The sequence below is a fragment of the Anas acuta genome, chromosome 3 (genome assembly GCF_963932015.1).
Source record: "Anas acuta chromosome 3, bAnaAcu1.1, whole genome shotgun sequence".
Classification (NCBI taxonomy): domain Eukaryota; kingdom Metazoa; phylum Chordata; class Aves; order Anseriformes; family Anatidae; genus Anas; species Anas acuta.
Genome location: NC_088981.1, coordinates 118,825,528 through 118,837,741, shown reverse-complemented (window position 1 = coordinate 118,837,741; position 12,214 = coordinate 118,825,528). Strand labels below are relative to the sequence as shown.

The window sequence follows — 12,214 nt, the reverse complement described above, 5'->3', positions numbered from 1 at the left end:
TTTGCTACCTGGTTTAAATCCCTGTTTGGTGACCTTTCCCCTTGGCTTGTACCCCTTATTAAGGAGGGTTTGAGATTGCTGCTTATTGTACTGCTGATAATCGTTGTTGTCAAAATAGCTTATTTTGAAATTGTGAATATAATAATATATATATATATATATATATATATATAATAGCTTATTTTGTATTGTGAAAGGGGTAACAAAAATGACGAATGGGGCCTTGCTTGTTGTCCTGGTTTCAGTTAGAACAGAGTGAATTTTCCTCCTAGTAGCTGGTAGGACGCTATGTTTTGGCTTAGGATGAGAAGAGTGCTGATAACACCCCGATGCTTTAATTGTTGCAGAGCAGTGCTTATACTAAGCCAAGGACATCTCAGCCTTTTGCTCTGTCCTGCCAATGGGCAGGCTGGGGGTGCAGTAAGAGCTGGGAGGGGACAGACCCAGGACAGGTGACCCAAACTGGCCAAAGGGGTATTCCATCCCATCTGGGGTCATGATAAACAATATATAGGGGTGGCTAGCCGGGGGGAGGGGGCCGGACTGCTCGGGGTTAGGCTGGGCATCGGTCAGCGGGTGGTGAGCAATTGCATTGTGCATCACTTGTTTGTACACATTATTAGTAGCAGTAGTATCATCATCATTGTACTATTATCATCATTGTACTATTATTGTTACTGTTGTTATTGTTATTATTGTTATTTTCCTGTCTTATTAAACTGTCTTTATCTCAACTCACGGGCTTCACTTTCCATTTCTCTCCCCCGTCCCAGAGAGGGAGGGGGGAGGGTGAGCGAACGGCTGCGTGGTGTTTGGCTGCCGGCTGGGTTAAACCACGACACTTGTGCAAAAAGAAAAAGGGGGAATTGTTGAAGAATGGCTCAAAGAGCAAGGGCACGCGTCCCTAGAGGAATTGTACAAGCAAGGCAAAGGAAATACAGAGCTTATAGCCATGGAGTAGGCCGGAGGAGAAGCATTCTTGTGAAAATATCCAAGGAGCAGTCTGTCCTTGAGAGAAACAGGTGGGTCTGAGGCCCGGGAAGGTAAGGGAGTAGCTTATGGGCTGTAACCGCAAGTAGGAGAAACAGTGTTTTTTGCAACACTTTTGGGCTTAGCCAAGAGGATAGTGACCGGTAGGCATAATTGTGGCTGTGTGTATAAATACACAGGTATCTGCGCAATAAAGTCGAAGCTCGTGTCACCCCTCATATTGAGGCGATCACTTGCTTCCCCGCGCCGAAATCGGAGGGTCTCGCACTCGCAGCAGCATCTCGACCTAGCGCGTGGATCGGCGCACCCCACGCCGGGTGACAAATCCGAACTTTTTATCGGACAACGGGGACGGGGAAGGCCCTTCCCGGCCGCAGCCTGGCGCGGGAGGAGGAGAGGGGCAGGGCAGAGCCGGGCAGAAGGACCGCATGCCCCAGGACAGAGCCGAGCCGAGCCCGGGATGACGCGGGGCGACGCGGCTTCTGCCGCACCACAGAGGTCAGACGCAGCGTTAACACGGGGCCTGCTTTATTAGGGTCCGTGCTGCCGCCCCTACTGCTGATCCACGTTCTTGACGCGCAGGACGACGGGCACCGAGGTGCAGGGGATCATGCCCAGGTCTGTGATGACCAGATCCACCAGGTCGGGCGGTGTCACGTCGTAGACCAGGTTGAGGAGGCGCAAGGACTTGTTCTCTGACCAGCCGCCCAGCTGGGCCTGCCCCTTGCGGAGCACGATCAGGTCGTCGGGGTCATCTGCGGGGAGAGGAGACGCTGCGGGATCGGCGGCAGGGACCGCGCTGCCGCCCGCGGCCCCCCGCATCTGCCCCTCCCGGGCCGGGGTCCCCCTCGAGGGTTCAGGGAGAGGACCGGCAGGACGGTTCAGCAAGTCCTGTCCTGGCCAGCAGCAGGAGCAGGGAGCAGATCCCGGGCGGGAAGAAGGGGACAGAAACCATACCCAGCTCGTTGGAGACAAAGGAGTCTGTCTGCACCCGCTCGCAGAACTTGTAGGTCTCGCAGCACACCAGCACGGGCACGTTGTAAGCCTTGGAGACCAGCGCGATCTGGGATGTCCCCACCCGGGACATGACTGAGCCGTTGGCCAGCAGCGCATGGGCTCCTAGCAGCACTTTGGACACCTGTTGGAGCAGCGCAGGCGTGTCAGTATCTTCTGTCACGCTTCAGTCTCATCCCTGGCCTGCCACCGCCCTCAGCACGGCCCCGCTTCACTCCTCACCTCAGGCAGCACGTAGGAAATGGCGTTGATCATCACATAGGTGCAGTGAATGCCCTTGCGCACCAGCCGGCGCAGCGTCTCCCGGCCCTCCAGCCGCGGCCGGCTGTCCACCACGATCACACGGAAAGCGCGGCCCTTCTGCATGTGGGCATCACACAGCGTGCGGTTCACCAGGGACGAGCTGGCAGACACTGGTCAAGGGGCTGCTCCGGGCAGGCCGAGCTTTCCCCGACCCGCGCGGCTGCCCCAGCCCACCCACGCCGAGGTTGCTTGCTGATGGCATCGCCCCAAAATGCAGCCAAGAGGCCCAGGATGTCCCTTGGCGCTGGCTGCAGTGTGGTACCATCAGGTGCTGTCGTGGTTTAACCCGGCCGGCAGCCAAACACCACGCAGCCGTTCGCTCACCCTCCCCCCTCCCTCTCTGGGACGGGGGAGAGAAATGGAAAGTGAAGCCCGTGAGTTGAGATAAAGACAGTTTAATAAGACAGGAAAATAACAATAACAAAAATAATAATAACAACAATAATAATAATGATACAATAGTGATAATATGAAAGTAATAATAGTATGTACAAACGAGTGATGCACAATGCTATTGCTCACCACTCGCTGACCGATGCCCAGCCTAACCCCGAGCAGTCCGGCCCCCTCCCCCCGGCTAGCCACCCCTATATATTGTTTAGCATGACCCCAGATGGGATGGAATACCCCTTTGGCCAGTTTGGGTCACCTGTCCTGTGTCTGTCCCCTCCCAGCTCTTACTGCACCCCCAGCCTGCCCATTGGCAGGACAGAGCAAAAGGCTGAGATGTCCTTGGCTTAGTATAAGCACTGCTCTGCAACAATTAAAGCATCGGGGTGTTATCAGCACTCTTCTCATCCTAAGCCAAAACACAGCATTCCACCAGCTACTAGGAAGAAAATTAATTCTGTTCTAACTGAAACCAGGACATCTATCCACCCCTTATTCCATACCATTTATGTCATGCTCAGGTTACACTCTTTTCCATACATTCTAATTAGTCACCTATAGTAATCATGGTAGTGATAACATACAGTATAATATACTAATTAACATGGTACAATTTAGTTCATGGGCTATTCTCACCCAGTATTAAATCTCCTTGAGGTACACACCGGACCTCTCCGTTCTTTTGCATCACCCACCAAGTGTATCCAGGTCCCTGAGCGAAAACAATTCCACGAATAGGTTTGCCTTTTCCTGAGGCAGGAGTAGCCCAGACTGTTTTACCCAGCATATTTTTTACATGCACTACAGGAACTTTATCCCCATCTACAGTACGTAACAGGTTTGATTGGGCAGGTCCAGCTCGGTTGGTAGATCCCCTAGTATTGACTAACCAGGTGGCCTTTGCCAAATGCGTATCCCAGTTTTTGAACGTCCCAGCGCCCATTCCTTTCAAGGTAGTCTTTAACAGGCCATTGTATCGTTCAACTTTCCCGGAGGCTGGTGCATGATAGGGGATGTGATACACCCATTCAATACCATGTTCTTTGGCCCAAGTGTCTATAAGGTTGTTTCGGAAGTGAGTCCCATTGTCTGATTCTATTCTTTCTGGGGTGCCATGTCGCCATAGGACTTGCTTTTCAAGGCCCAGGATGGTGTTCCGGGCGGTGGCATGAGGCACAGGATATGTTTCCAGCCATCCGGTGGTTGCTTCCACCATTGTAAGTACGTGGCGCTTGCCATTGCGAGTTTGAGGGAGTGTGATGTAATCAATCTGCCAGGCCTCTCCATATTTATATTTCAGCCACCGTCCTCCATACCAAAGAGGCTTTGACCGTTTGGCTTGCTTGATTGCAGCACATGTTTCACAGTCATGAATAACCTGTGCTATAGCGTCCATGGTCAGGTCCACCCCTCGATCACGAGCCCATCTGTATGTTGCATCTCTACCTTGATGGCCTGAGGTGTCATGGGCCCATCGGGCTATAAATAATTCACCTTTATGCTGCCAATCCAGGTCCACCTGAGCTACTTCAATCTTAGCAGCCTGATCTACCTGCTGGTTGTTTTGATGTTCTTCAGTAGCCCGATTCTTGGGCACATGAGCATCTACGTGGCGTACTTTCACAGCCAGGTTCTCTACCCGAGCAGCAATATCTTGCCACAATGCAGCAGCCCAGATGGGTTTGCCCCTACGCTGCCAGTTGTTTTGCTTCCATTGCTGTAACCATCCCCACAGGGCATTTGCTACCATCCATGAATCGGTGTAGAGATAGAGAACTGGCCATTTTTCTCGTTCAGCAATGTCTAAAGCCAGCTGAATGGCTTTCACTTCTGCAAACTGACTCGATTCACCTTCTCCCTCAGCAGCTTCTGCAACTCGTCGCGTAGGACTCCATACAGCAGCCTTCCATCTCCGATGCTTCCCCACAATACGACAGGACCCATCAGTGAACAGGGCATATTTCTTTTCATTCTCTGGCAACTGGTTGTACAGTGGGGCTTCTTCAGCACGACCCACCTCCTCCTCTGATGATATCCCAAAGTATTTGCCTTCTGGCCAGTCCATGATCACTTCCAATATTCCTGGGCGACTGGGGTTTCCTATTCGAGCCCGCTGAGTAATCAGTGCAACCCACTTGCTCCATGTAGCATCAGTTGCATGATGCGTAGAGGGGACCCTTCCCTTGAACATCCAGCCTAGTACCGGCAATCGGGGTGCTAGGAGGAGCTGCGCTTCAGTACCGACCACCTCCGAAGCAGATCAAACTCCTTCATATGCTCCTTTTCAGTTGGAGTATAGCAGGCCTCAGATCCTCTGTATCCCCGACTCCAAAACCCCAGAGGCCGACCTCGAGTTTCCCCAGGTTCTTTCTGCCAGAGGCTCCAGGTGGGGCCATTCTCCCCGGCTGCAGGGTAGAGCACATTCTTTACATCTGGTCCTGTTCGAACTGGCCCAAGGGCTACTGCATGGACTATTTCCTGCTTGATTTGTTCAAAGGCTTGTCGCTGTTCAGGGCCCCATTCAAACTCATTCTTCTTACGGGTTACTTGGTAGAGCGGGTTTACAATCAGACTGTAATTTGGGATGTGCATTCTCCAAAACCCCACAACACCTAGGAAAGTCTGTGTTTCTTTTTTGTTAGTTGGTGGAGACATAGCTGTTATTTTGTTGATCACATCCATTGGGATTTGATGACGTCCATCTTGCCATTTTATTCCTAAAAACTGGATCTCTCGTGCAGGTCCTTTGACTTTATTTTGTTTTATGGCAAAACCGGCTTTCAGAAGGATTTGGACTATTTTCTTCCCTTTCTCGAAAACTTCCTCTGCTGTGTCACCCCACACAATAATGTCATCGATGTACTGCAGGTGTTCAGGAGCTTCCCCCTGCTCTAGCGCAGACTGGATCAGTCCATGGCAAATGGTAGGGCTGTGTTTCCACCCCTGGGGCAGCCGATTCCAAGTATATTGGACTCCCCTCCAAGTGAAGGCAAATTGTGGCCTGCACTCTGCTGCTAGAGGGATAGAGAAAAATGCATTAGCGATATCAATTGTGGCGTACCACTTGGCTGCCTTTGACTCAAGTTCATACTGAAGTTCCAGCATGTCCGGCACTGCAGCACTCAGTGGTGGCGTCACTTCATTCAGGCCACGATAGTCCACTGTTAGTCTCCACTCGCCATTAGACTTTCGCACTGGCCATATGGGACTATTGAAAGGTGAATGGGTCTTGCTGATCACTCCTTGGCTCTCCAATTGACGAATTAGCTTATGGATGGGAATCAGGGAGTCTCGGTTAGTGCGATATTGCCGCCGGTGCACAGTTGTGGTAGCGATTGGCACTTGCTGTTCTTCGACCCTCAGCAACCCCACAACAGAGGGGTCCTCTGAGAGACCAGGCAAGGTAGATAATTGTTTAATGTCCTCTGTCTCTAAGGCAGCTATACCAAAAGCCCACCGGAACCCTTTTGGGTCCTTGCAATATCCTCTTCTAAGATAGTCTATGCCAAGGATACATGGAGCATCCGGGCCAGTCACAATGCGGTGCTTTTCCCACTCATTCCCAGTCAGACTCACTTCAGCCTCCAATACAGTCAACTGCTGAGATCCCCCTGTCACTCCACAAATATAGATGGGCTCTGGTCCTTTATAGCTCGATGGCATTATAGTACATTGTGCACCGGTGTCTACTAAAGCCTTATACTTCTGTGCGCATGATGTGCCAGGCCATCGAATCCACACAGTCCAATAAACTCGATTGTCCCTTTCCTCCCCCTGGCTGGAGGCAGGGCCCCCCTAATCCTGGTCAGAATCTTCTTCGTTTCTGTGTTTGAAGGACTGTCTGCTGGAAGTTGGAGCAGCAAACTTTTCAGAGAATCCCTTTTTCCTGATTGTTTTCTTTTGCAACTCACGTACCCGTGCCTCTAGGGTCGCAGTAGATTTTCCATCCCATTTTCTCATGTCCTCTCCATGGTCTCGTAAGTAAAACCACAGGGTGGCACGGGGTGAGTACCCACCATATCGTCTTCCTTGTGTGGGTGAATGCCTACCCCTGACAGCTGAGACACTGCTTTGTACAGGTACGGAGGAGAATAATCTCTCTTCAAGTTGGTGAACCTTTTCAGAAAGTTTCTCCCAAGTGTTCTCTTTTGGTCGTTGGACACTGGTTGGTTCAGGTTGGGGGGAAGATAGATTCTCTTTAAGTTGGTGGACCTCTTCAGAAAGTTTCTCCACAGCTGAGACGCAGGCCTGTAAGGAAGAGGAAAGACTTTCTTCGTACTGCCGGAGTTGTTTAGCCGCTTCATCCACTGTGGGTTCCTCATCCTCTTTCCAGGCCATTATTGCCAATGAGCTGGCATATGATGATGGTGCACTCCGTACAAACTTCCGCCACATGGGTCGTGTACACTTGACTTCATCTGGGTCTTTGGATGTTTGTCTGAGGTCTGGATCCTCATAAATCACTTCCTAATTCCCTCAGGTACTGGATTCCCTTCTCCATAGTGGTCCACTTGCCTGGTAGACATAAAAGTTCTTCCTTGAAGGGATACCTTTCCCTCACAGCTGAGAGGAGACGCCTCCAGAGGCTGGTGGATTGTGCTCCATCTGCAATTGCTTTGTCAATGCCGGCGTCTCGAGCAAGGGATCCCAGCCGCTTGGCTTCCCTGCCGTCTAATTCCACACAATTGGCTCCAGAGTCCCAGCACCGGAGCAGCCAGGTGACAAGCTGCTCACCTATACAGCGGCCAAAATGTTTTCGCACATCTTGTAGCTCACGTTCGTTTAGGCTTCGGGTAGTTACTGTTGCTTTTTCGGCATCCTCATCTTCCTCCTCCTGAATCCTTGATGGCCCAGCGTTGTCGTCATCTTCGTCATCTCTATACCTAGTTTTGGCAGAAGCCTTACCTGGATTGGCAGAAGACTCTCTGCGTTCTAAACGACCTGAATCTCTATACCATTTTTTCACCTTCTCTACAGGGGCAGCTTGCACTGCTACTGCTCGTTTCTCTGACTTTGTTACAGGGTCTGCCACAGGGGTTGGAATACCCTCTGCAGGATCAACTTGCACTGCTACAGCTCGTTTCTCTGACACAGCCACAGGAGTTGGAGCGGCTGCAGGAGCTGGAGCTGGAGCAGTTGCAGGAGCTGGGGCTGGAGCGGCTACAGGAGCTGGAGCTGGAGCAGTTGCAGGAGCTGGGGCTGGAGCGGCTGCAGGAGCTGGGACTGGAGCAGTTGCAGGAGCTGGGGCTGGAGCGGCTGCAGGAGCTGGGACTGGAGCAGCGGCAGGAGCTGGGGCTGGAGCAGCTTCAGGAGCTGGGACTGGAGCAGTTGCAGGAACTGGGACTGGAGTAGCGGCAGGAGCTGGAACTGGAGCAGTTGCAGGAACTGGGACTGGAGCGGCTGCAGGAGCTGGAGCTGGAGCGGCTGCAGGAGCTGGAGCTGGAGCGGCTGCAGGAGCTGGAGCTGGAGCGGCTGCAGGAGCTGGGACTGGAGCAGCGGCAGGAGCTGGGACTGGAGCAGCGGCAGGAGCTGGGACTGGAGCGGCTGCAGGAGCTGGGGCTGGAGCAGTTGCAGGAACCGGATCTGGAGCAGCTGCCGAGTCCACCGTAGGGGTCACAGTGGCCGTTGGATCTGTCACAGGGCTTGGAGTGGCCGCAGGGTCTGTCACTAAGTTGATAGCAGTATCAATGGCAGCTCGATAGGCATGAGCCAGGCCCCAGCACGTTACAATGATTTGTGTTACTTTAGAACTGCCAGAATCATGACACCTTTTTTTCAAGCATTCTGCCAGTTTTTGAGGATTTTGCCATTGTTCAGGGGTGAATTTCCAACACACTGGGGGTGCCAACTGCTCTAGATGCCTGCCCATATCCACCCATACTCCCTGCCACCCACAACTATACTGCCTCCGGGCAGATCTCCGGATGAGCTTCCCAAGTAGTTGTTTAACTTTAAGCAGAATCTGAAGTGCATTCATGAGGCAGAACAACAAGACTATGGTATTCTGAGTATTCCAAAAATATTCAATATCTTGGAGAGCTATTGTGACAAGCTCAGGGGATAAGAGGGTGGTGAAGGAGGAAGGCAAAGTGATCCAGGAGGATACAGGGGTGGTGAAGGAGAAAGGGAGAGTAATCAAGTAAGAAAAAATATCTTCCCCTTTCCCCTCCACAGATTGACTCTCTAACGGAGAAAAACAATAGGTATAATTGCTAATAGTTCCCAAGATGCTGTTTCCAAAGTACAGAGTCCACGATGTTACTGAGTATAAATACCAAGTTAGAGTCATGACCAGATATCTTATCGTCTCATAAGCCATTGCTATAACACTCAGTACCATAATGATCTGAAACCAGGGGCGGAGAGGATAAACAACACTACAGAGAGCAAATACGGAAAATAATGTACTATAATACTTAATTTGGAAAACAGGCGCAGCAGAGTTGAGATTAAAGCAATCAGCATCATGACAGGTGACTATTAAGCAGGTCTAATCCTTACACCAATTTTAGTTTAACACACTCTGATCAGATCTGCCGTTATCTCAACCTTTCGGGCCCCACGTTGGGCGCCAAAAAGACTGTCGTGGTTTAACCCGGCCGGCAGCCAAACACCACGCAGCCGTTCGCTCACCCTCCCCCCTCCCTCTCTGGGACGGGGGAGAGAAATGGAAAGTGAAGCCCATGAGTTAAGATAAAGACAGTTTAATAAGACAGGAAAATAACAATAATAACAATAACGATGACAACAATAACAATAATAATACAATGATGATAATAGTACTACTACTAATAATGTGTACAAAACAAATGATGCACAATGCTATTGCTCACCACCCGCTGACCGATGCCCAGCCTAACCCCGAGCAGTCCGGCCCCCTCCTCCCGGCTAGCCACCCCTATATATTGTTCAGCATGACCCCAGATGGGATGGAATACCCCTTTGGCCAGTTTGGGTCACCTGTCCTGGGTCTGTCCCCTCCCAGCTCCTGCTGCACCCCCAGCCTGCCCGTTGGCAGGACAGAACAAGGAGCTGAAAAGTCCTTGGCTTAGTGTAAGCACTGCTCTGCAGCAATTAAAACAGCGCGGTGTTATCAGCACTCTTCTCATCCTAAGCCAAAACATAGCGTCCTACCAGCTACTAGGAGGAAAATTCACTCTGTTCTAACTGAAACCAGGACAACAAGCAAGGCCCCATTTGTCATTTTTGTTACCCCTTTCATAATACAACGATAAGCTATTTTGACAACAACGATTATCAGCAGTACAATAAGCAGCAATCTCAAACCCTCCTTAATAAGGGATACAAGCCAAGGGGAAAGGTCACCAAACAGGGATTTCAACCAGGTAGCAAACGGGTTAACATTCCCTCGTATTCCATTCACGTGTTCTTTGAGCCAATCCAACCTTTTATGGATCAACTCACTGAGATCTGACAAATTAAAAGAGCACGTTCCTTCACAGTCCTCGCAACAGCGTCCTTGGGCCAGCAGCAAAGAGTCAGTGGCTGCCCGATTCTGCAACACTGCGTGTCGGAGACTGTCCTGTCCGTATCATCCACCATTGGAGAGGGGATGGCGGTAGTTGCGTTGAACCGTTTCACTGTCCAGCACGCCAACTTTTCTGTTTGAGTCAGCGCCCGCGCGGCTGCCAGCCCTGGTGTGAAGGAGGAGGCAAATATTCGCGCGGTGGCTGACCGTAACTCAACATCATCTTTACAGGCAGGTGTTAGACCGTGAGTGTCTCTTTTCGCTCTGCTGGACATCGTCTTGGAGATGCTCAGCCAGTCCTGGCGGCGAGGTGCAAATAATCCGTTGTATCGCTAGGGAGCCGTGCCCTCGCTCTTTGAGCCATTCCTCAGCAATGCTGCTTATTTCGGAACTGCACAAGCCCAGGTACCGGGTGCTTTCCCCCAGAGCTGGCACACCTGAGGATTTTCCGTGCCGCTCGTCGCACGATCCCTTATCGGTACCGTTACGTGTCCGCACCATCCCCTGGCCTCCGCTCGCCTCCATCAATAGCAGGCTGCTGCCACGACAGAGTCGCTCTGCGCGTCCTCGGAGAGGAGAGGAAGGGTCCCTCGTTGGGACGGGCTCTCCCAGCCTCGGGGTGCGAGTTTTGCTGTTGGAGCGGGACCGGCTCGCAGACAGTCGGCCTCAGAGTACTCCAGACCTTTGGTTTTCAGCCCTCCGTTCGCACGGTGTCGATCTGTGACGTACTCCAGGGAACAGCGGGACGCGTCCCCCAGGAACGTCCCCAGACCGCGCTTCCCGCTCAGCAGGGCCTCGGTCAATCGTCCTTGAGCCATCTCCAAGGCCTGGCTCATCCTGCCCTGTCCTCAAAGGACGAGCTCCATCTCCTTGGCGCAAAACCAGAGCTAACCGCACGCCGGTGTGGGCCCGTGCTCTTGGACCGGGGCAACGGGGCCGGGCCGCTCCCGGGCCGGGCTCCGCAAGCCCCAGCGCCAGGCTCCGGCGGGCCCGGGGAGCTCGGGCCCGGGGGCGGGGCCGCGGGGAGCAGGGACCTGAGGGGCGGGGCCTGGAGGCGAGGCGGGCGTGTCCGTGCCGCCCGGAGGGGGCGTGTCCATGTAGCCCATGGGGGCGTGTCCATGTAGCCCATGGGGGCGTGTCCATGTAGCCCATGGGGGCGTGTCCATGTAGCCCATGGGGGCGTGTCCATGTAGCCCATGGGGGCGTGTCCATGCAGATCGGGCGCCGCGCCGCATGCCGGGACCGAGCCCACGCCACGCGGGGCCCCCCTGGAGACCCCCGTGGGCGCGGAGCGGGCTCGGAACGGGGCCGGAGCTCGGGGCGGGGAGGGGGCGTGGGGAGGGCCCGGGGTGGGCTTTGGGGGCTGGTGTCCGTGTGCTGGGGGTGCGTGCGCTGTGGTGGGGCCGGGTGGTCGGGGAGGTGGGGGCATACTTACCTGGCAGGGGAGACACCATGATCAGGCAGGTGGTTTTCCCAGGGCGAGGCTCATCCCCTGCACTCCGGGTGTGCTGACCCCTGCGATTTCCCCAAATGCGGGAAACTCGACTGCATAATTTGTGGTAGTGGGGGACTGCGTTCGCGCTCTCCCCTGGTTCCGAGGTTCAAAGGCACAGCCGGTGATCGCTGTAGCATCGTTGACGATCGCTGCATCGTTCACGAACGATCGCTGCATCGTTGACTGACGATCGCTGCATCGTTGACTGACGATCGCTGCATCGTTGACGATCGCTGCATCGTTCACGAACGATCACTGCATCGTTGACGAACGATCGCTGCATCGTTGACGAACGATCGCTGCATCGTTGACGATCGCTGCATCGCTCACGATCGCTGCAGCGATCACTGGCTGTGTCTTTGAACCTCGGAACCAGGGGAGAGCGCGAACGCAGTCCCCCACTACCACAAATTATGCAGTCCAGTTTCCCCCACCTCCCCGACCACCCGGCCCCACCACAGCGCACGCACCCCCAGCACACGGACACCAGCCCCCAAAGCCCACCCCGGGCCCTCCCCACGCCCCCTCCCCGC

General features: G+C 53.4%; 1 protein-coding gene and 1 non-coding gene across 2 annotated transcripts; one reads left to right on the top strand and one right to left on the bottom strand.

Moving 5' to 3' along the window:
- Positions 1-1,501: 1,501 nt before the first annotated feature.
- On the bottom strand, positions 1,502-2,441 carry LOC137855066 (translation initiation factor eIF2B subunit delta-like). The gene is made up of 3 exons (XM_068679184.1): positions 2,227-2,441; positions 1,948-2,128; positions 1,502-1,745 (listed from the first exon to the last, which is right to left on the bottom strand). Exons 1-3 carry the CDS (start codon positions 2,368-2,370, stop codon positions 1,543-1,545), a joined length of 528 nt encoding a protein of 175 aa, XP_068535285.1. The 5' UTR covers positions 2,371-2,441; the 3' UTR covers positions 1,502-1,542.
- A 9,172-nt stretch (positions 2,442-11,613) lies between these two features.
- LOC137855090 (U1 spliceosomal RNA) lies at positions 11,614-11,777 on the top strand. The gene has a single exon (XR_011095520.1). It is a non-coding gene; the product is annotated as a U1 spliceosomal RNA (small nuclear RNA).
- Positions 11,778-12,214: the final 437 nt, after the last annotated feature.